The 22,855-nt window shown below is 52.2% G+C and overlaps 4 protein-coding genes across 4 annotated transcripts; 3 read left to right on the plus strand and 1 right to left on the minus strand.

Moving 5' to 3' along the window:
- Positions 1-1,031: 1,031 nt before the first annotated feature.
- Positions 1,032-1,872, plus strand: PODANS_1_17945 (uncharacterized protein; the record flags this gene model as incomplete). Its single annotated transcript, XM_001907215.1, is given in 3 exon segments — positions 1,032-1,300; positions 1,357-1,541; positions 1,556-1,872. The coding sequence occupies 3 exon segments, from the start codon at positions 1,032-1,034 to the stop codon at positions 1,870-1,872; spliced, it is 771 nt and encodes a 256-aa protein (XP_001907250.1).
- Positions 1,873-2,029: 157 nt separating this feature from the next.
- Positions 2,030-4,109, plus strand: PODANS_1_17947 (uncharacterized protein; the record flags this gene model as incomplete). The annotated part of the gene is made up of 4 exons (XM_001907216.1): positions 2,030-2,534; positions 2,594-2,732; positions 2,824-3,174; positions 3,239-4,109. The coding sequence occupies 4 exons, from the start codon at positions 2,030-2,032 to the stop codon at positions 4,107-4,109; spliced, it is 1,866 nt and encodes a 621-aa protein (XP_001907251.1).
- A 563-nt stretch (positions 4,110-4,672) lies between these two features.
- Positions 4,673-12,703, minus strand: PODANS_1_17950 (uncharacterized protein; the record flags this gene model as incomplete). The annotated part of the gene is made up of 1 exon (XM_001907217.1): positions 4,673-12,703. One exon carries the CDS (start codon positions 12,701-12,703, stop codon positions 4,673-4,675), a length of 8,031 nt encoding a protein of 2,676 aa, XP_001907252.1.
- A 1,374-nt stretch (positions 12,704-14,077) lies between these two features.
- Positions 14,078-21,442, plus strand: PODANS_1_17960 (uncharacterized protein; the record flags this gene model as incomplete). Its single annotated transcript, XM_001907218.1, has 1 exon — positions 14,078-21,442. One exon carries the CDS (start codon positions 14,078-14,080, stop codon positions 21,440-21,442), a length of 7,365 nt encoding a protein of 2,454 aa, XP_001907253.1.
- Between the last annotated feature and the right edge of the window lie 1,413 nt (positions 21,443-22,855).

Below are 22,855 nucleotides of genomic sequence, written 5' to 3' on the forward strand. Positions count from 1 at the left end.
AGGTACCTTCAGGTTTTCTACACACCCCTATGATAAATTCACGGCTTCTTCAGACTATTCTCACTTGTACCTTGTGCACTGTGTTGCAGCTCGCATTATTCAGCAGGCAATCGCTCTGACCTGTCCAGTTCTAGACTTTCCTAGACTTCCAATGTGACGGAGATCGTATCATTTAGGTTAATCGGGCCCTGAAAAGGGCATAGCCACCGGTTCGACCAAAGCTGAAGTTGGGTGGTCAACCAGACATCGTGATCCTGCTATCACTTGCGTTTGAAGATCAGTGATCAATACCCGGGTCAGTTGAGAAGCCACAGCTGTAAAACAGCAATAATGATGCCACTATCACTCTCTTTGACAAGCAGCAACCCGACAATGACATAGACGCTGGGCTGGCCATCGCTGAGTAGGTATTTTCAGCTATGATCGAGTCATCACGATGCCAATATTACCTGCAATTGACGATCAAGAGCTCAGAAATGGCATAGGCGCTGATGTGATAGAAGCTGTGAGGTTTCAGCTGTGCACTAGCCATCATGATGCCAATATCACTCCCATCTGAAGATCAGAAACGCGGAAAGGGCATAGACGCCGGTGTCTTCAAAGCTGAGGCACAGGTATGAGGCAATATCACCTGTGTTCGACAGTTAGGAACACAGAATGGGCAAAGGTGCTGGTAAAGTCAAAGCTGAGGAAACCCAGTTGCGGAGCAAGCATTCATGAGGTCACTATCACCTGTGTTTGGCGGTCAGCAACTGCAAACTAGAGAGAATTGAGAAGAATCTGCAAACCAGAGAGAATAGACGAGCGCCTGCAAGCACCTACCTCATTCATCCTGTGATCAGGTAAGGTAGATCCCGTAACTTGGTATCTTATGGAGAGCTGATTGATGGCCAAGGTCTAGAGAAACAGATAACATGTCGATATCGCCATCATCACTTTGATCTACTCTTAGAAAGCGCAGCTTTCCTCAGCATACTTTCTTTTGCACAATCCCACAGTCCACATCAGTGCCTACCTTAACAACCATCGCCATGCCCACTCCGCCAACCCCTGAGGACATCCAGTCCCGCCTCGGCGTCAGAGTCGGCGACAATGAGTCTCAGTACGATGAGATCGTGGCGTTCACCGAGCAGATCATCAACAAGAACTTTGCTCACCTCTTCGAGTTGTATCCTGCTATGAGCAAGATCAACTTTGATGACCCTACTGTCGGTAGTATTGAAGCTGTCATCCACCCCTCCCAGATCATCATTCCTAGCGACAACTCCTCAAAGATCAAAGATGTTTTGTTCCAGATTCGGTGAGTGGGTTTGATCTCTACGTTCCCGAGCTGTTGTGTTAACAATTTGGCTTCAGGTTCAAAACGGGTCGTTTTCGTTCCGCCAATGGCCTCGTTGAGATTCCTATGGACGGCTGGATCTTGACCGTTGACTGTCCCATTGGAACTCAGGAAGTACTTGGTGTCACTGAAACCGGCCAGCCAAAGTCAACCGATGTCACCAAGCAGGTCTTTGCCGTGCCTGGAGACTATACGGCCGAGCGTATCTTTGCGCAGATCTCGAGTACGTGTACATCTTGAACGCTGAGAATGCATTCGGCCTGCTGACGTATGGTGAAGCCGCGAAATGGGGCAACCCATTGCCGAAGTACAGCACTTTTGGGATCAACGAGAAGACAAAGAACCCAAAGACTTACAAGGAATGGTGCGATGAGTTCGACCCAGCGGGCAATGCCAGTGCCACCCTTAACAGCATCCTGTCTGGCTGGGCCAAGAAGCAGGAGGAGAGAGGGCGTTCCACTTTGGGAGTTACTTTTTCACTGAAAGATCCTTCGACGAGTAAGCAGCTCCCACCAACAGATCACTTGAACTAGAAGCTAACATTAGTATTCCCAGTCGATCCTCAGAAGCCTCTGTACAGTACGTTGACCCCTTAATATTTTCGATGCAAACCTAACATGTCACTTGTCAGCCCCGACCTATCTTTTCCAACAGATCCACCCCTACAAGGATCCTGTCCATGGGGCCAAGATGCGTGAGGTTGAGTCTCGCACCCCGCTCCAAGCAGACACCTCGCTGAACTGTCTCCTGTACTGCGAGATGGTCGACAACCACGAGAGGCCCAAGAACCTGACCTTGAACCACCATGGCAACTTTGTCACCCGTGGAACAACTCTGACGGACTCGGATGACCAAATCGATGGCGCTTTCGTTCTCGGCTACAAGCACTTTCTCGAGAGCTACCTCTTGCCGCGCATCAAGGCTCTCAACCAAGCCAGTGACATCTACGTGCAACCTGTCTCGTGGATCAAAGACAACCGCGGTTACGGCGACCATACGGTGAATTGGGAGTACAGCGTCGGCCTTGATCCCAATCATTCCAAGTCCAACGATGCCGTCTACGACTACAAGCGTTACCCTGCAGCACATGTCGAAGACAACAGTGTCGCCTACTATGAGTTCAAAAAGCACAATATTCAGCAGTGCGCCGACTACGCATTTGATCCGAGCTCTCACCACAAATACGTCCACCAATGTGAGTCCCTTGCGTATTCCGAATGGGTGTTTTTCAAGTCAGCTAACCTTCTTTCCCAGCGGATGCCAGCGTCAAGGTCACCTGGGAGAGCGGCGGCAAGACATTCCACATTGCTGGAGAGACAACATACGTCTATGACAGCAAGTGGTGCCACACCAATGACTTCAACAATGAGAGGGAGATCTATGGCAAACTGAAGTAAGCATGCATGCAGCATCAATCCTTTCCCCCCGCGATGATACGGCCCAAAGATTGTCTTTCGGCTTGCTGACCTGGGTCTGTTGGGCAGGTTGACCTACAAGATCACATGGAATTTCGACATCACCCTGGCAGACGCAAACAACGGTGTGCTCAACATTGTGGTCGATAAGAAGGAAGTCAACGGCAATGTTGCCAACCTTGAGGTCGTGCCAAACAAGGAGGTGCAAACCGGAGTGACAACCCCATCAGGCCAGGACAATGAGATAGCGGCCGAGTTCAAGCAGAAGCTCAAGACATCCCTGGATGTTTGTGTCAAGGACCTCCAGAACGGTTTGATCAACACGGGCAAGTTTGTGTACCCCGGCAACGGTACGCTGCGGTTCTTGAACCCTTGCATCAACCGCCATGGCAATGTCCTTGCTGAGTTGGAGTACCTCCCGTAAGTTCAAGCACCATTGACTTGCTCATCCAACACTTCATCTCTCTAATACGTGCTTTCACAGGCTTCAAAAGGGCGAGGTCATTCAGGTTCCTGTGCCGCACAAAGCAGCTCTGCCGCAGATTGTCAGGCCACCGGAGAACCCGGTGACGGTCAGCTCGGGCGTCTGCGCTCCCAGGCAGAAGATGACCTGGAGCACCGTCCAAACCAACCCGGCGGCGAGCGAGTTGAAGGAGATGACCACGGCTGAGATCAAGATCCTCGCCACGAACAACACAGGCAGCGAGCAGTACTTCGGCCATCTATCCGTCACCTTCAAAGCCGGAAAGGGACCAGGTAACTTGTTCGACGCGGCACACATTCAACGAGCTGGCGCAGACACCAAAGGCGCGGCTCAGATCCAGCCAGGTTCCGAGACCAAGGCGGGCGACGAAGAGTCAGAGCCCAAGTACACTATCGACCTTGACATATCTGAAGGTATCGATGGGGCCGACAAGAAGATTGGACTGTCGCAGATTGGTCAAATCGCCAACAGTGACATCATCTTGTGGCAGGCCATTGTGAGCGCGAAGAAGGAGCAGGCCATCATTGTCCCGCCCGGCGGTTATGTTGGGTTCAAGTTCTTTATCCGGACTGGAGGTGAAGGCAGTTACACGCACACCGTGTATGAGTCCTTCAGGGACGAGAACGATCCCACCGAGCCGCCTGCCGATGGTCCTATCAACAGTGGGAACTGCAACTCCATCGTTGTGCTTGCGCCGAACCCTGAAGCTAGAGCGGCAGAGGTTGCTAAGAAGGAGGCTGCTGAGAAGGCTGCTGCTGAGAAAAAGGAGGGCGCCGAGAAGAAGGCTGCTCATGAGAAGAAGGAGGGTGGCGAGAAGGAGGCTGCTGCTGACGAAGCCGCTGTCGACAAAACAAAGGATTCTGGAGTTTGAGTCTGATCGCGCGGGGTGTTATAGTTTGAAGGTACGGATTGTGGAAGGGCATTTTTCCATTGGTAACCGCTTGCCGAACGCACACACTCGTTTCCATTGTCAATTTTAGAATTAGTAGGCCACAAGACTGCAATAACAAGATATTTGGAACTAGAATTGTTTTGTACCCTAAAGCTCATGTGTTTGACGTTCCTTTGAGTGTCTCGCCGTCACTTTGGCACGCCAATAGCGTCCCGTATACCTCAACTGGACATCTTCACCACCCCCAGACACCATCGATTGAAGAAAGCTTGAGATGTCTGTGCTAGAAAGAGAATCAACCGAGAATGCTTCATGATTTTGGAGATGCCATATCAAATGAAAAGATCGATGGCCCAATATCATGAGACCCCTGAATACCCCTGAATACCCCAAAACACATTCTGATCTGATGGCAATGACCTTAGTTCTACAAATAATTATCCGGCATAACTGAGTGAATTGTGAAAGTAATAGCAGAGGTGCGTAGATAAAACAGATAAACGTCAAAACAACCATCACTTCACACTCATTCAACCTCCTACCTAAGCATCACGAACAGAGTATTCCATCACCATATAGAACCTCTTCGCCATCTGCGCCGCCTCCTGTTCCAAGCTCACCGTCCAGTTCGAAACCGTCAGTCTGACAGGACTCGAAGACCGAATCAGATACAAATCTGAACTGGGCTGGAACAAACCTTGACTCGTCAACGTGACTGGCTTTCCCTCTGACGGCTGAATGACAAGCTCATTCACCCTCGCATCAGTCACAACATGAACCTGGCTAGCCACCACCTTCTTCCTGCTATCCCGAGCCCAGAACGGCATCCGCCCCAACATATCCCCCATGACAACTTTCCCTGACCCGCCGGTCCGCCTCACAGACGAGTGCCACTCTCCCGGAAAGTCATTCACCACGTCCAAGAACGCGTAACAGCTCTTCCCGCCAGCCGCTCCCATCAGCGCCCTCACTGCACCCTCCGCCGCGGGCTTCAGCAGGTCGTCAGCCCGAGATGTATACCTGAACTGCATCACCACATCGGCGATGGTCTCGTAGTCGAACTGCCTCACAGCTGTAGGAAGCTCCATCTTCCACTCGCTAATCACCCCCGCCCCCTCAAACGGTAGATATCTCTCGTCCTTGAAATTCAACTCAAACAACCCGGCATCCTGCTGCCCACTGCTGATGGCAACCGACTTGACTGGCACGGGATCACCCCTAAACCTGCTGTCACCGCCCCCGTCCTCCTTCTCCCCGTACGGACCCGCCGCCGAAGCCGAAACGCGGTACTTGTGCGACAGCAACGTGAGCGTGCAGTTCAAACTAGCGTGCGGCCCAAACACAGCCGGCACCGTCACAGAGACAGACTTGATCCGCCGCATGTAATGGCCCGGAAAATCCATATCGAACAGGATCTCCGGGACAGAAAAATTGCATTTCCCTGTTGTTCGCAGTTCGAGCAAGGCGAGGGGGTTGATCTGTCGCAGGGAAACGCTCTTGGTGATCTCGAAGCTGTGGGACGGGGTCTGGATGTAGGCCGCCTCCATCTTCTTCAGGTCGAGGTAGAGAGCCTGCGCCGCGCCGAGGCCACTGCGGGAACTATCCCAGTAACCCTCCGGACGGAGGAAGCGTGTGGCCGTCCCCAGGGCGTTGGTTTCAAAGAGGTAAGTCTTTTCGACTTGGCGGGCGAACTGGGCGGCGAGCTTGTACGTTTCGTAGGCTGTGGTGCGGATTGACTTTTCCATCCAGGCGTAGAGGGCTTCGCTGGTGTATTTGGAGCGAAGCCAGGCGTCGGAGTCGGCGGCGTTCTTGATGACCAGGGCGTGCTGCTTGTTGTCGGCGTCGGCGATGGCGATTCGGACTTTGGCCGCGGCGATCTGTCTGTCTGTGCTCTTGATGTCTCGACCGGCTTGGTTGGCTTGGTGCCGGCGTTCTTGCAGTTGGCGGATCATTTGGCCTTTGCGGCCTGCTTGAGATGCTTCGATGCCGGCTATTTGGGACCACAGCTGAGTGACGGTGGCCAGTCCCCTTAGACAGTCGGCGACGTTGTGAGAGTCGATTTTCATGGATGGGCCGATGCCGAAGAGGGATGCGTTGACGGTCATGTGCGGGAGGAGACGGAGGGTGGATCCTGTGGCTTCCATTGTTGATGCGGCGAGGGCGCGGTCGCTTGAGTCGTTTGTTCTCTGCATCTCTTCTGCTTCCCAGCTGTTCATCCGGAGGTCGCATTTGGTCACGCGCCCGAAGCTCTGCTGGAGATCTACCCATTCCTCGTCTGGTCCGGGGATAGTGGTTTTCTCGCCCATGAGAGCGAGATAGAAGCGCAGTCTGCTCTCGTGGGACTTGCGCGTCTCCTGTTGAGATGCGAGGGTGGTGAGTGCCTCGTCTCGCTGGAGCTTCTTGGACTCTGCAAGCGCGTTCTGGAGCGCGATATCCTGCTGGCTCTTGAGGAGCGACAGAGCCTCGGAATCTCTTTTCTCAACAGCGGACAGATAGGCACTTTCAACAGATTTTATCTCGTTGCAGAGCTCCAGAGCTCTCTGGAGCAGGTACTGGAACCTGTAGTTGGGCATGGGCGCGTCTGCGTCGGCCATCAGAAGCGCGGTGGACAGTGCTCCCTTGGCTGCGCTTGCGACGAGTGCACCGGGATCCATGGGGGGCTCGAAAAGGGCGAGTCTCTGGGCATTGCCGTTGATGTCACGACCGTTCCTGATTTTGAACAAGCGGTCATCGATACGGTCCCTGAGCTCCGCGAGCTTGGGATTCTGAGGAACACAAAAGTACGTCGTGTTCAGAATACCGGCCAACGGGGTCCCAGTGCCAGATTGACTTCCTGCACCAGCGACGACACAGAAGGGAAACTCCAGCTCCATGTCAATGCTCGCATTGGAGAAGGTGTCAAGAAGTCTCTTGAGCCCGATATAGGACTTGGGCGTTCTGGTACCGGGCTTTGGCACCCTAGCTGGACGCGGCCCGAAGAGATGAGAGGCCTCGACGTAGCGCTGAAGGGCCAGTGGAATGCTCTCAAGGGTGTTCTGACGGAAGTAGACATCGCCGGCGTCGATCAGGATCTCGGTGTACTTCATCACCATCCTCTTCATGTAGGTCACAGGCCTTCCACGAGCGATCGCGTGAGGGTCAAACGGGCGCTGTCTCCAGTTGTAGATGGCCACATCCGTCATCGTCTTTTGGCCATCCTCGCTCGATTTCAGCGATTGAAGTAGCTCATTGACGGGCTTGACACCGATGCGGCTCGTGTCTTTGAAGGGTGCGAACTTCCAGCATCTATTCGTTCCCGTCCCGTGAATGGACGGATCAAAGGTGAGGCGAGCAATTTGAAGAGCCAAGTCAAACTGCTGAGTCGACTGCAGGGTCTCCATAAGAAGAGACACGAGGTGAACGCCCATCTCCCAGGTGTATTGCGAGTAAGAAGATATCTCTTCTTGGTAGATTCGGTCCAAATGCAGGCCGAATGTTGACGCAAACACCTCGGCTTCATACCGATTGACCTCTTTTTCTTCAGTCCCTCGTCGAAGGCCATTGAGCGTCTTGTAAACCGCTTCCAGGTTGTCGCCAGTACTAGCAACATCCACCATTCGAGGAGCGACGGGGTTGTCGAACCGCGAGAAGTATGCCGCACCCTTGGATTCTTGCGAGCTGGTCTTATCGTCCAGGTTGTTGCTGGGTCTCGCAAAGTATGTATCGTTACCCCCGGCTTTGGTCTGAACATCAACAACAAGAGCCGTGGGCTTTGCAAACTGAGAGTCATCGAACGAGACCGTCCACGAGATCTTGGTCGCTTCCGTCTTTTCCGCATTGGCCAAGATGACTGAGTTGATACCGGAAGGGTTCGTGACAGCTACGTTCGGGACGAGCGATTGCCCGGAGACCTTCCATGGCAGCTTGGAGAAAGACGTGGGCAACGTCTTGGAGTCGGCAGGCTTGGACAACTCAGAGCTGGACACTGCAGACAGAGCCATCTCGGTCATCTCAAACCGACCAACACGGTACGATTTGTGTGACGCGGCTGCACCATCGGTAGGAATAGGGTCCGACCAAGCATCAACATCGATCACCAACACTCCGTTGATACCCGGCCCGTAGCTTGCCGAGACATAGGTGTCAGCGCCCTTGGTTGTAGAAGCCATGTCCCGAGTACGGACTCTGAACTGAAACTGAGATGCCTCTGGAAGCTGGTTTCCAGTGTCGGTCTTGTTGACGAGAATGGCCGCCGGGCTGGTGACAGAGGGTGACCACTTGCCGTTGCGGTACTCTGACCAAGCAAGCTTGATCTCCCAGTGGTACTCAGAAATATTCAGCACAGAAGGGCTTTTTGTTCCCAGAGTCTCGAACGAGTCCGTGGGTGTTTTGGCAGGAGTGACCTTGCGCTCCAACTGGGGAATGAAAAGGTAGAGTCTTCCACGAACCATGACGGGTATCATGTAGCACCCGGGATCTTCCATCGTCTTCCCCGTGGAGTCTGCTTCGAACGGACGAACAGCCACGTCGACCTTCTCCCACGCGTGCCATCGAGGGAACTTCTCCCCAAAGTCAATGACCTCCACCTTTCTATAGTAGAACTGGTATGGGCTTGTGCGGGTCCGCGCAAAGAAATGGAAGTTTCCTGCGTTGCCGGGGGCTCTCTCCCATAGATACGCCTGCACATTCAGATTGGCCACCGTGTTGACACCATACACGTAGTTTCTAATAGCAGCACCGATGGAGCTGATGCTGATATCGTTCCTGGAGATGGCTGACTCAAACTCCTTGAACAGTTCCGTCTTGTTGTCTCGCAGCGTCGGGTCTGCCCAGTTCTCAGGGAAGAGAAACACGCGGCGGTTGGCCTCCCACAGCGTATACTTGGAGAGAGTTTGCCACTCCTTCTGGAAGTTGACGAGAAAGCTGGGGAGGATCGTGAACCCAGTTTCCATACCCGTCAAGCATCTGTGGACAAAGAGTTGGATGGTGGAGATGGCCTGTTTCATTCGAGATGTCTCCAGGGTAGCTCCCATGTTGACATCGATCCAAAAGAACTCGAAAAGGTTGTCGCCAGTGACAAAGCCTTTGTCGATGAAATACTTTTGGTTGAGGAGGTAATTGGTCAGAGCCGAGCGCCGATGTTCTCGCAACGTGTCGAAAGCTGCGCCAAGGGCGGTGTTGGCCAGGTCTGCGACGCCTGAGGCAGAACCAGGTATGTTGGCATTTTGAAGGGCGACAGCATCCTCAAAGCTCTTTTCCAACGTCTTGTCCAGAGAGCGTGGCTCTGCCAGAGCGAAGAGCTGATCCAAGGTGATATTTCCCAGGCCAGGCTTTAATGTGAAATCGATGATCTCCTGAAGTGATCTGAGTTGCCCGAAGTCAGAGCATATGTCTGCAAGTTGGTTCTCCGTAACGTTGCCATGCTTGATTGCCATAATTGTCTGTACTTTAGAATCATTCCAGCCCATTGAGCTGCTGATATGCTCGTGAACCTTTCCAATTCGGCCCTTAGTGCGCGCCCACTTCAGGAACTGGAGAAGTCCCGGCCGGCCTTTTGCGACAGACTTCTTCAACTCCTTGTACTTCTGAAGTCTGGAAGCATCGCACATGTTGATACTCCTGATGTCGAAGGCGGGCATGATGCTAGATGAAGACGACAGGATATCTTGGAGCTCTTCCGTGGTAAGTTCGAACTTCTTCGAAAGCAGAGACATCTTTGCCACTGCTTCATAAGCCTCCTCAATAAGGGCCACAGCTTCGGTAGAGACCGCTGCCTTTGCTACCGCAAAGACATTGCCAATCGTAACAGAGCTCCCGTCGCGTTCCGTAACACGAACTTCGGTCATAGCCTTTAAGAAAATGTCGGCGCTGAGGTCGGCAAACGTCGCTTTGTAAACGTCGTACGCGTCTTGTTGCGTCTTGGCCGGATTTGTGTCAGTTTTGCTGTCGGCCGATGTTGTCGAATTCCCCGACAAGGACTGTAAGACTTGTAAAGCCGTGTCGCGGTAGCGCTGCGAGCTGTCCTTTGAAGACCGTTCAAAGAGCTCCAATAGCTCATCCTGATTCCATCCGGATGTCGTAAGGCCCAACCAAGTTGCCACCACAGCCAGCGTTGATTGCGGGCTCTCAAAGAGATCTGTTCCAACTGGCAGTGCGGCAGAGAAGGTGGTAAATTGCTCGTGGTCAATCTTCAGGATCTCGCAAACAAGATTCAGTCGATACAGCAGTGAGACATTGCTGACGGAAAGCTTCTCGTCTCCTTTGAGTTTGGCGTTCTGGGCAAGAATATCAAGATCTTTGGCTTCGATGTCAAAGGCAGAAGCAAGGAAGTTACGCTGCTCTGACAAAGCTGGCGCAGTCTCTTCCGAAAGAAAGTAGCCGTGGTCGTTGGCTTGAAATGCCCCGGCAGTGCCGGTTTGCTGCCCTAAGAAAAGACGTTGGTAGAGTGAACCAGGCCCGTTGGTGTTGATGTCACCCCACAGAGGGAGTAACTCATCAATTTCCATCTTGACGAGCTTGCACAACTTCATGACAGCCGCAAGTTTCTCAATCAAGGAGCCATCGATGCTGCTGGTACCAGACGGACCGTTTCCTGACAGACATGACACCGCAGCATCCAGGACCTCAATGGGAAGACCTGTGAGGCGTCTAAGCCGAATGAAAGCCTGCAAGTCATGGCAGAGTTCGATGTTGAGCGCACCATTCTTGGCATCAATAAGGGCAGAAGACCGTAGGGTCATGGTCTTGAGACGGTCCGAGTGCTTATTCATGCCGTCTGTGGGTGTGATAATGAGGCGACCGCCCATAAAATTGGTCTTCAGGATTGCAATGAGATCCTGGAGACTGATGCCAGAGCGTGGAAGAAGTTGTCTTGCGATGTTGCTCAGACCAGTGCCAGACGTCATGCTCAGCATCTCTTCATCTGAGCCGAAACCCCAGTACTCGGCTGGGGTTTTGACCCCGACAAGCTGCTCGTACTTTGAACGTGTCAGGTTGATCAATGGACCGCCTCGGTCTCTGACTGAGTCGAGGGACTCGAAGGCATCTCGAGTGATGGCCAGAAAGTCTTCGTGTTGGAGATTGAGGTACTCAGCAGCAATGGCGCGCGCGCAGGTCGAACCAACGGGGGGGCCAGTCGCATCCAGGGACCCTGGTTTTGTCGACACGGGCAGCTTCATGACGTCCAGCAGCTCAGAGAAAGATAGACCCTTCCCGGCAAGCAAGGTTCGAACCGTGTCAACACCGTGGTTATATGGAAAGGTGTGCATGGGAGCGACCATGGTCTTGGCAAGAGTCGTGTAAACGTCCATATTGACATTCTGGGGGACTGGACTTGCTGTCTTGGGCCCAGAGCAACCATCAACAGCATCCTGGTCGTAAGTCTTGATCTTGACTGCGTTTGTGATATTCTTGTTGAGGGTCAGGGTGATGAATGACTCGAGAATCTCGTTGACGAGGTCGATATACTTGATAGGAGTGTTGGTGTTTGCGCACGAAAGCTTGAGACCCGTGAGATCAGGGCGACGTGCGGCAAGCTGATCGTACATTGTCTTAATCTTGGCATCAGCAGGTGGCGTTGGTGATGCACTGCTTTGAACTTCGACTGTGCCGAGACGTTGAAGCAGGTCCACAAAATACGCAGATGGGCTCAGTATGGATGAGCAGTCATCGCAGTCGGCAGCGTCTATCTGGTCAAAGATGTTTCCGTAGTTGATTGCGTTGGCTTGGTTGGCTTGCAGAGATGGAGAGGACTTGTCGTTAGACTTTGTGGTGGGAATGCTGTTGCCCTCTGCACGGACAGCACCGACGGCGTTCTCGGTTCTTGACTTGAGAATGGCAGACCAAGTCATCTCATTCCTCGTAGCGATGATGGAGGCCCTGTCGTAGATCGACTCGATCTTGCTTCGCGGGAGACCGTGTTGCTCCAACTTTTTGATCAGAGCATCTTTCGGAATAGCGGCAATTTGTTGTGCGGATTGCAGGTCCAAGCCAGACTTCAGCAACGGACCAATGTCCTCGGGCTGCTCAACAACTGCCTGGAGCCGTTGGATGGCCTTGACAAAAGTAATGACTTTGGAGAATTCAGCCTGGGATTCGCTTCCATGCTTTAACTCAATAGCGAGGATGAGTTTGCGAGCGTTGTCCTTGCGGAAATTGAAACCTTCTCTCATTGCGATGTCGAAAACCTGTCGAACTGCGTCTGGACTACAGTCCTTGGCCGGAATGGAACCGGACGTGACAAGATTGTAGATGACGCCCGTGGGCTCCAATGCATAGAGCCGAATCTGGAGCGACCTCGTCTGCTCCGTCGTGAGGCCCAATGAATTGGTTCCGTCAGCGTTGGTGTAGTAGCGAGCAGCGAACTCCTGCAAGGTGGTAATACCGGCATCTGTTGCAACTTTCGACACAAGTTGGCCATTGCCTTCCGTAATTTCAAACAAGGACACGGCTAACTTGAGCTTGTCGGCCGTAGTCTGGTCGGCTGTAAAAACTACAGCGTCCACGACAGGTCGCAACCGGCCTTTCGAAAGAGTGACCAAAGCCGCTTGCTGGAGGTCTGTATCCTGTAAGATGGACTTCAAGATACCCGTCATGAGTTCAACCTGGGCGGGGCTCAAAGTTTGCTCCATTGGCACGGAGGACTGAAAACAAATCCTCGGGTTAGCATCAAGAGTTCAGCAAGGCGGACAGTTCGACGGGCTTGTCCTGGACAACGCACCTTGGTGTTGGACATGGTGGCAATGGATCTGCGAACGAAGTGTATATGCGGTCAGATACCTCCAGCAGTGTTGATTCTGTCAGAGGATAACGGGGAGAGAGACAAAGCAAGCGGAACAGAAGGGGGGGGAGGCATCTATGCACAGTTCATTGACCTGGCCGTTCGTTGTGTGGGCGGGCTATCTCTTCGTCACGTCTTTCACACCGGCCGCTCTCCTGCTCTCTCACTGTAGTCGGTTGCGCATACGACGTGCTTCTGTTTGTTTGATGTTCAGCTCATCTGCTACCACAGCCGATTGCCCTTTTGGCATGGATATTGGCACCTGATTCTACATTTCTCCTCAAATCCGACTTCTCGTCCAATTGGGAAGATAGTTCATAGTCGGACAAGTTGTTGATCTGACGCTACTCGAGTCTATCACCGTCCCTTTGACGTTCCAACTTGTGATCCTTCATGGGGTGTGTCTGTATCACCTGTAACAATAAAAGAGTACCTTACACAGTGCGGAATTCAAGTGCCGCGGCACCCTGTCAATTTCGTAGTTGAGGCGCTTCATGTGACGGCTTCATCACCTTTTGGGTCGTTCAGCTCTTGGCGCGTACCTCCTAAAGCTCTTCACAGTTGCATCATGTGGCCATTCTGCATTAGTTTGTCCCAACCTTGACTAAAACGAAAGGAGACAGAAGTCTAGACCTACATTAAAAGAAAAATGGAGTTAATGTTCCGCAGATCCATGATCACATGTACCGTATCCATGTTGTGATGAAACTTTTCAGCCAGCCATGAGATACAGTCTAACCACAACAACTTCCTTCGGACTGTTCCCTCCTCGGTGGCTGGCTGGAGGATTACTAGCAGTGGTATCGACGTCAGTATGAGCAGCTTGCTTTCCGGGATACCCACCTAGCTGCCGGACCTTTTCGGAGAGGACGTGTTCAAATGGTTTGCCTATTCTGGAAGGTCTTCACACACTCTGGCACATGGGCCAAGTTGCTGTTGAAGTTTGGGACTGATCATTCTTGAAAGAGAATCCGTAACTACCTAGTTGCTGCATGTCACTTAAGTAGCGACACAATCACGAACCACTTGCTGGCACAAGTTCATCTCTCCAGATACACAGCTCCGTCTTTCGATCATCGTGTTTGTTCAATACCCAAGGTAGCTTGCAATTCCAAATCCTACTATCAACGCAATTACTGACCATCGCTTCTCAGAAGCCGTAGCAATGCCTCCAGTCCCTCACCGGCCGATGCAAGACCATGGTGGCCATGGGTCTGGACATAACAAAATGCCGTCGTCGAGGCTGTCCGAAGGTCAGAATCGTGCTGCTGAAGGACAAAACCATTCGTCGGGAGTCCCTTCAGCACATTCATTCGCACCCCATGCACGTACCTTGGGTGAAGGTATCCCTGGATTTCGCACCTCTTTTGACAGTTCTGGTAAAGGAGGCGGCGCGTTCAAACCCATCAACGAGAACTTCTCAGTCAACCCGGCCAACGGCACTTTGTCATTTTCCCTGCCCATTCGCACATCCCAGAGTCGTGGAGGGTTTGGACCCGAACTTGGGCTCTCGTATAGCTCCGGAGAGGGCAACGGGCCATTCGGGTTTGGCTGGAGCGTATCGTTGCCGTCCATCCATCGTAAGACAGCATTTGGTGTTCCAAGATACCTGGATGGTGGCAGTGATGAAGATGATCTGATCTTCTCGGGAATGGATATTGTTAAGCACCTCAAAAGTGATGGAACTCCCTACGCTAGATTGGTGTCCGAATCTTGGGGCGAGTTTGACGTCACCATTTATCGCCCAAGGGTCGACACTGGAGCCACGCGGATCGAGAGATGGACACGTAGGGCTGATTCTTCTGACATCCATTGGAGAACCCTATCCTCGGAAAATGTCACGTCCATCTTTGGCGATTCCGACAGCAGCCGCATAGTGGACACATCGGATGGAAAGAGACGTGTCTACTCCTGGATGCTGAGCCGTTCTTACGATGCCTCTGGAAACGCAATCGAGTACATTTACAAAGAGGAGGATGCCAAAGGCGTGGCTGATGCTGATGGATCCCTTCCCACATGGGAGCAGAACCGCTCAGATGATGCGAGACGCCGCCAGAAGTACATCAAGTGGATCAAGTACGGTAACAGGGTGCCCAACCGTGATCTGTCAACATGGGAGGCGTCAACGTGGCCTCGAGCCTGGATGTTCGAGGTAGTGTTTGACTACGGAGAGCATGATGAAACTAACCCAAGCACTGTCGAATCCCGAGGCTGGCCAGTCCGTCAGGATGCATTCTCCCATTCCCTTGCAGGCTTCGAGGTTCGCACATATCGGTTGTGCAGACGCATTCTCATGTTCCACCACTTTCCTGAGGAGAACCGTCAGCCCGAGAACTTGGTCTCGTCGACATCTTTGGGATACGAAGAGTCACCACAACGCTCGGTGCTCACATCTTTCACCATGAGCGGCCATTCCATGGACAAAAGTACAACCTCTTCTAGCACCCAGTGCAGGTCCGAGAATTTACCTCAATTTTCGTTCATGTATACCTCCACGCCCAATCCCAGCAGCTTAGCAGCCATACAGCCCAATGTTTTTAACCTGCTCGGGCTGCCGGACTCCAAATCCCAAGTTCTGGAATGGCTTGACCTGGACGGTGAAGGCATGCCCGGTCTTTTGATGAGATACGGAGATGGAACTCTTTGTTACCAGCGCAACTCTGGCCTGATATCTTCCTCTCCCTCCGACGAACCGCTGTTCGGCGCCCCTATTGTAGTTGCACAGCATCCCAGCATGGCTGGCGGCACCTTTCAAGACCTCGACAGCAACGGCCACCTCAACTATGTCCTCCACGATAAACAGAACCGGCTTCAAGGTTACTACGAGAGATGCGACTCTGATACGTGGAGCACCTACTCTGATTTCCCTGAGACGCCAACAACGGAGACGTGGCAGAATACCCTGGAGATCGATCTAACAGGTGACGGGCTTGCAGATGTTCTGTGCATCAAGGACGACTCGCAAGGGTTGGTGTGGCAGCAGAACCTCGGCAAAAAAGGCCTTTCTGGATACAAACGCACCTACGGCAAGAAGTGCTTTACGTCTCAGCCACGTCTCACTCGCACCTTGGATGTGCAGACCTACGTTGCCGATATGACTGGTACTGGTCTCACGGATCTGGTTGAGATATCCGCAACTTCCGTGACCTACTGGCCCAATTTCGGGCATGGTACCTTTGGCCCTGCCGTGGAAATGGGCAACCCACCTGTGCTTGCTGCTGCGGGCGACTTTGATCACGCACGGCTTCGACTCATCGACATGGACGGCAGCGGCACAACTGATATTCTCTACATTCTCCCTACAGGTGGTGCGGCTCTTTATTACAACCTCGCTGGAAACTTTTGGAGTGACCGAATCTTTATCCCTCAGCTCCCCGGTCTCGCTACCCCTTCTTCTGTGTTTACTCTGGACCTCCTTGGCAAAGGAACAGCTTGCCTGTGCTGGACAAATGATACAGTAGGCCAGGCCGACACGATTCAATACCTTGATCTGATGGGAGACACCAAGCCGCATCTTCTGCACAGCTATAGCAACGGTTTGGGCTTGACAAATTCGGTAACCTACACCCCCTCCACCAAGTTCTATGTCGACGATGCGAACCGGGGGCTGCCGTGGTCGACCAAATTGTCCAGTCCCATCCAGTGCGTGTCGAAGGTTGAAGCGAGTGACGCCATTACCGGAAATTCCATCTGCACCGAGTACGTTTATCACAACGGCTGCTACAATCCGCTTGAGAAACAATTTGCCGGCTTCGAGATGGTCGAGGCCTTTCACTCGGAGAAGCTCATTATCGGCGACAACGAGATATACGAACCCCCGGTCACTCATACAAAGTCATGGTTCAGCGTTGGTCTTAGCTTGCAGATCGATGGATCTCGCTTCTTCACCAAGCCTGCGATCACATCGAGGGTGAAAGGCCTACGCGACGAAGACGACTATCCCAATGAATGCCTTCACGCACTCACAGGCGTTAGCCTACGCTCTGAGACATACAGTCTAGACGGATCAGATCGCTCTGGGCTACCATTTCAGATCCAGGAGACCTCGCACGAGCTCAAGGTGCTTCAGTCGCGAGGCTCCAGCAAGTACTCTGTGGTCCAAGTGTGCCCCCGAGAAACCTACACCACGGATTTCGAAAGAGACATGACGGATCCCCGCATCACACATGACATCACCATAAAGACCACACAATATGGTGACGTCGAGGAGAGCCTACGCATTGTCTACCCAAGGAATGCTGATACCAGCTTTGCCGATGTCACCAAAAACCAAAGGGCTGGGAACGTTTCGCATACGCGGTGCTGGTTCACGAACGACGTCGCAGAACCCTACATCTTCCGCAAACCAGCGACTTGGAAGCAGCAAGAACATGAGATCCTCAATTTCCCCTTCAACGGGAAGGTTTTCGGGATTGAGGCAGCTCGCCAGTACGACTTCCAGGGGCTACCCAGCTCAAAGTCGACGGGGACATGGAAAGCTCTGCGGACGGAGAACAGAGCGTATTACCGAGATTCTCTTCTTAAGGAACGTCTTGGGGAGGGTATCCTGCAAGCGTACTCTCTGTTGGATCAGACCTACACTCTTGCCTTCACGGCAGACACCGTTGCCAAGATCCAGCTCGGTCTCCAGAATTGCCAGGTTCCAGGTTCTATTGAGGACATACTGGCCGGAGGGAAGTACGTTAAGCTCAGAGATGAGGGTGACTATTGGTGGATCCCATCTTCTCGATCCCTCTTCAGCGACCCCAGGGGTGGCGCGGGAACAAGGAAGGAACTCGAGGAAGCCCGGCGATGCTTTTATACCCCGTCATTCTTCGTCGACCCATTCGGTAACATATCCCGAATCACGATGGACCGTGACTTTCTCCTGGCTTTCGAGATCGAAGATGCAATCGGCAACAAAATCTCGTTCGAAAATGACTACCAGCACCTGCAGCCGGTGAAGATCGTCGACATGAATCTCAATGCGAAGCAGATTGTTCTTGATCCATTGGGACGGGTTATCGCCACGGCAAACCTCGGCAAGGGGGCACCAGACGAGGAGGATGTGGATGACCTCCAGGATCTTGCACTGGACGTCAGTGCCAGTGACGTGGACGACATCCTTCTCGATCCAACTGGAGAAGTTGCTCGGCGTGCTCTTGGCAATGCGGAAAGCAGGACGATTCATTGCATCAACAACTTTGCCCTGTGGAAAGCGCGTCAGTCGAACGACACCATCATCAAATCGGGCCAGGTATCAGCCACAGAAGCCAGCCCTCTCGCGCCGGCGTTTTCCATTCGGATCAGCCGCGATCTTTCCTTCCGCAGATCAGAATGTCCCAAGATCCACATCACTATCTCTTACATGACCGGACTTGGAGCTTCATTCCAAGAAGCGGAGTTGAGTGATCCTGATTCCTTCGAGAAAAAGTGGCATATATCCGGCCTGGTAATCACAGACAGCCACGGCCATGCCATCCGCACCTTTCAGCCTTGCTTTGCCAGCTTGCCGACACCTATCCCTGCCTCCCGCATGAAGACGTGTGCTTCAACTACATTCTTCGATGCTATGGGTCGTTCTGTCGCCTCACTATCTCCAGACGCCACCTGGTCGAAGACTGTGCATGCTCCTTGGACAAAGACAGACTACACAGCAGGTGACTTGGTCCTCAAGTCTCGACCTCAAGATGCCGACGTGGGATACTTCTTTGCCAGAATTTCGACAGCCAGGTACCAACCAAGCTGGTACGATGCACACCAGAATGGCACGGTTCAAGACAAGCGAGCCGCTGCCAAATCAGCCATATTTGCAGATGCGCCAACGGTGACACACATCGGCAGCTGCGGTCTGCCCATTCGGACAATACGCAAAGCAGGCGGGGAGACGTACACGCGTCGCTTTGTATATGATGTCAACGGAAACAAGACACTTGACATCGACTCGTACGACCGTGCCGTTACCAAGATGATCTACAACAATCTTGGCCACCTTCTGCAGACAACAGGGATGGACGAAGGTGAATCATGGTCCCTTCAGGATACCCAAGGCGGGGATCTCCTCTCATGGAACTGCCGCGGGTACTCTTTCAAGACTCACTACGACGCCTTGGGCCGGGAGACTAAACGGCTGGCGCAGAAGCATTCGGAGGCACCCAGTATCATTGTCAGATTCACTTACGGGGAGAGTGTTCCCGACGCCGCGAAGCTCAACCTCAAGGGCCAGGTCATCAAGGTGGAGGACCAGTCAGGTGTTCGTCAGAGTCTCCGTTTTGACATCCACGGACATTGTCTCGAGGAAACGTTTCAGGCAACGCAAGAGTACAAACACGTGGTCGACTGGGCCAGGACTAATGCTTTGGAGGACACGGTTTATTCTCAAACTTGGGTGTACAACAAGCTCGGCCAAGTCCTTGAAGAAAAGGACGCCCAGGACAGCCACACACGCAAATCCTACGATCGACAAGGGCGCGTTGAGCGTGTGGAGTTCATGTCCGCCAAAACTGAAGTCTGGACGCCGTATCTAACAAAGGCAACATTCGAGGCCGACGGCCTTCCATCTAGCGTCACCTATGGTAACGGCGCGGCGACAAACTTCTCTTATGACGACAAGAGACATCTTATCTCTAAGAAATCCACCCGAAAATCACGCAAGGGAAGTGAAGTTCTTGAAGACTTCACATACCACTACGATTGCGACGGCCGCAAGGTTTTCATGACCGACAGCTCTGAACAGGCCAGATACTTCCACGGCAGTTGGGCCAAGCCCGAGTGGGACTACACGTACGATGTAGCCGGAAGACTATCCGCTGCCACCGGCAGGGCACAGCTCTCATCAGCACTCGACTCCGCGTCGAATCAGCTCAAGTCTCACAGCTCTCTCAATGGTCTGAACCCCTCCCCTGGCATCACAGACGGCAACCTCCTCTACCAATACCGCGAAACATACCAGTACGACATCGAAGGCAACATCCTGCAAATGAAACACGAGGCCCCAAGCAACCTCGGCGTGAGCGGCTGGGCAAGAAATTACTTCTACGAAGAACAGAGTCTCCTCAGCAACGACCCGAAAGTCAAAAGCAACCGTCTCAGCAGGACCACTATTGGCAACAAAGACGAAGTAAGATATGCCTACGAGGGCGATGCTGGTCTTGCCGGGTGCATGACAACCCTGCCCAAGTTCACCGAGCTCGGCTGGAATATGCACAACATGCTCTCCTTCTCTTCCACTCAGCGCGTCAACCAAGGCACGCCAGAGAGAACTTACTACGTCTACGATCATGCTGGAGCTCGTGTGCGCAAGGTAACTGAGTCTACTGCTGGCGTGAGTGGGGATGCACGCAAGTTGAGGGATACACTCTATCTCGGAGGGGTGGAGGTGCAAGCCAAGAGCGATGGGACAGAGTTGTGGATTGCCAAGGTCATGGGAAACGAGACGTTGGCGCTGGTAGAGACGGGGAGCAGTCGGCAGACCCCTTTGGCACGGTACCAGGTTGGAGACAACCTCGAGCTTGATGATGAGGCCAACTTGGTGTCGTATGAGGAATACTCTCCCTTTGGCAGTGTGGTCTACTCGGCAGTCTATGTTGAGGTGGAAGCCCCGAGGAAGTACCGACTTGCCCGCTACGAGCATGACAGAGAGACTGGGTTGTATCACTGCGGAAAACGATACTACTGCCCATGGCTTGGCCGGTGGACGTCTGCGGACCCTGCTGGGACGGTTGATGGTCCCAATCTCTACTCGTACGTGCGAAATGATCCGGTCAATTGGGTTGACCCGAAGGGAACCAGCGGCAAGAAGGTATCGCCAGAGAAGCCGCAAGATAAGGGAGGCATCACGGGGGATCAGCCTGAGATTAACAGCCGGCAGGTGATTTTAGGCGACATCGCGGGCAGCGAGATAGTGGGCACTCTGGACACACCGGAGAACATCAATGCCTTCCGAAAGTTGGTTGAGAACAAGTTGAAGAAGGAAGAAGGTATTATAAAAGGCCTGTGGAACAAATTCTCAGGAAAGATTGCTCGCAAGGCGGCAGTCATCGTGCTAGGTACGGCGCTGGAGCTCGTTCCCTTCGCAGGCACGGTGCTGAAGATGGGGTTGAACGCGGCGCACAGTCTCTACGAGAACAATGAAAATGTGAAGGCACACAACAAGGAATTGGACAATGCATTCAAGAACGGGCGTGACATCGGCGAGTTGATTTTCAAGAAGCAACACGAAGCAACTGTCGCCCGAATTAGTGCCATCAGGGCTACCGACAAGGAGAGAGCAGGCGAGATGCTCTGGAAGCTGAACACCGAGGGTTTCGCTGGCCTGGATAAGTATGAAAGAGACAATCCTGTGCCCGGGACGAAGGTTGCTGGTGCAGATGAAGACCCAGGAGCTCGACCTGATAAGACTGAGAAGGAGGACATCAAACTGTATCCCCTTGATGAAGAGAAGGCAAGATGGAACTCTTCACCAAATACAAATTCCTTTCAAGGCGCCAACCCTCTCGTGCAGAGGCTGCGCGGGGCAGGCCGCTACAAGGGCGGGTTAGAACGCTTCAACCCGGTTATCAAGACCACGCAGTAGGCAAGTACGACTCGAAGAAATCCTGCAGGTGTTTGGGTGGCTAACTACTTACCTACATTGGTGCAGCATTCTTTGCGACCAAACCATTTGCCTGCCGGCATTGACTATCACTTGTCCCCGTCGGGCACACAAACACATACCGGTCTTGGGGTTCTTGGAATTTTCTAATGGGACGCAGATAGGCGGGAAGAGATGGAAGACACCTCGAGCAGGGGGGCTAATGATTGCGGTGTTCTTACACAGGGCTCTGATCAGCTTGGGGGGTGGTTTAGTGAAAGTGGCTCTGGTTTGGATTCCTTTTCTTTTCGGACACAAGTTCATTGGGCCTCCATTCAAGTCTATGTAGGTTCAGAGCATGACTGGCGAAATACCTATACAATTCGAACTATAATGTAGACTTAAAAGGCAAGACTATCCAAAAGAGAGTACCAATCCCATATATACCTAAGAAGCAGCTTATACACCGGCCAAACCTCAGTGGAGGACTGCTTCCGCCACGACTGCATGCAAACATTAAAGAACACTCCGCCGAGTCCTGGTCAACGGGATACTAAAGATATAAGTAAATAGGTAAATAGGGGTTATTTTAAAAGAAGGAATTAATATTATAAATAAGAGGCGTTTTAAATGCGAACTGATAATTTAATTAAATCAATAAACCTGATCGAAAACTCGTTATAAAACTTATATTTAATAATATTATTATTTTTTATATATTTATAAATTTATTTTTATAATATATTTAAACTATTTTAATTTATTTAAAAATACTATATTATTATTATAAATAATTTTAATTAATTTAATTACCGAAAAATAAAAAATATTATTACCGGCAGGTTACCGCCGGCTATAAGGTATAGTTTCCTTTCAAAAATTAGTTTAAATAATAATTGTTAATGTGTGGTGGTTTGGGGTGCGGCCACAGGCCTGAGAGTATGAGTAAGGAAGCGGGGCTCTCAGAGGACTCAGGGGTTCAGGGGTCATGTATATAAGCGGTCTGCTTCGGACATTCTATTTTACACAGGACATCGACTTTTATTCTTTTCTTCGTATTTTGTGCCTTGCACGCGTGCAGGCAATTCTGGCCCTCTGATCAGGCCAATCCGGTGCTTATTATGTGGCCTGCGAGCCCATAGTGTCTTTTCTTTGTCCTACGTGAAGTGCGGCCTGCGAGCGAGTCACTGTCACGCAGGTGTGTTCATTCTGAGACCTGTTGAGGGTATATTTGTGGTGTTGTGGTTGTTTTGTGTGTTTTCTCACCATTTCAGTGGGTACTACTAAGTGCCCTACTTACTGCCTTACAGATTAATATTATAGTGGGCAGTACTGCTATAAGCAGTAATGGAACTTCCCGGCTTGGATCCCTTTTAGAATGTTCTTTACAAGGGACCCTTGAAGGCTTACAGGGCT

This window comes from Podospora anserina, chromosome 1 (assembly GCF_000226545.1).
Source record: "Podospora anserina S mat+ genomic DNA chromosome 1, supercontig 4".
In the NCBI taxonomy this organism is placed as follows: domain Eukaryota; kingdom Fungi; phylum Ascomycota; class Sordariomycetes; order Sordariales; family Podosporaceae; genus Podospora; species Podospora anserina.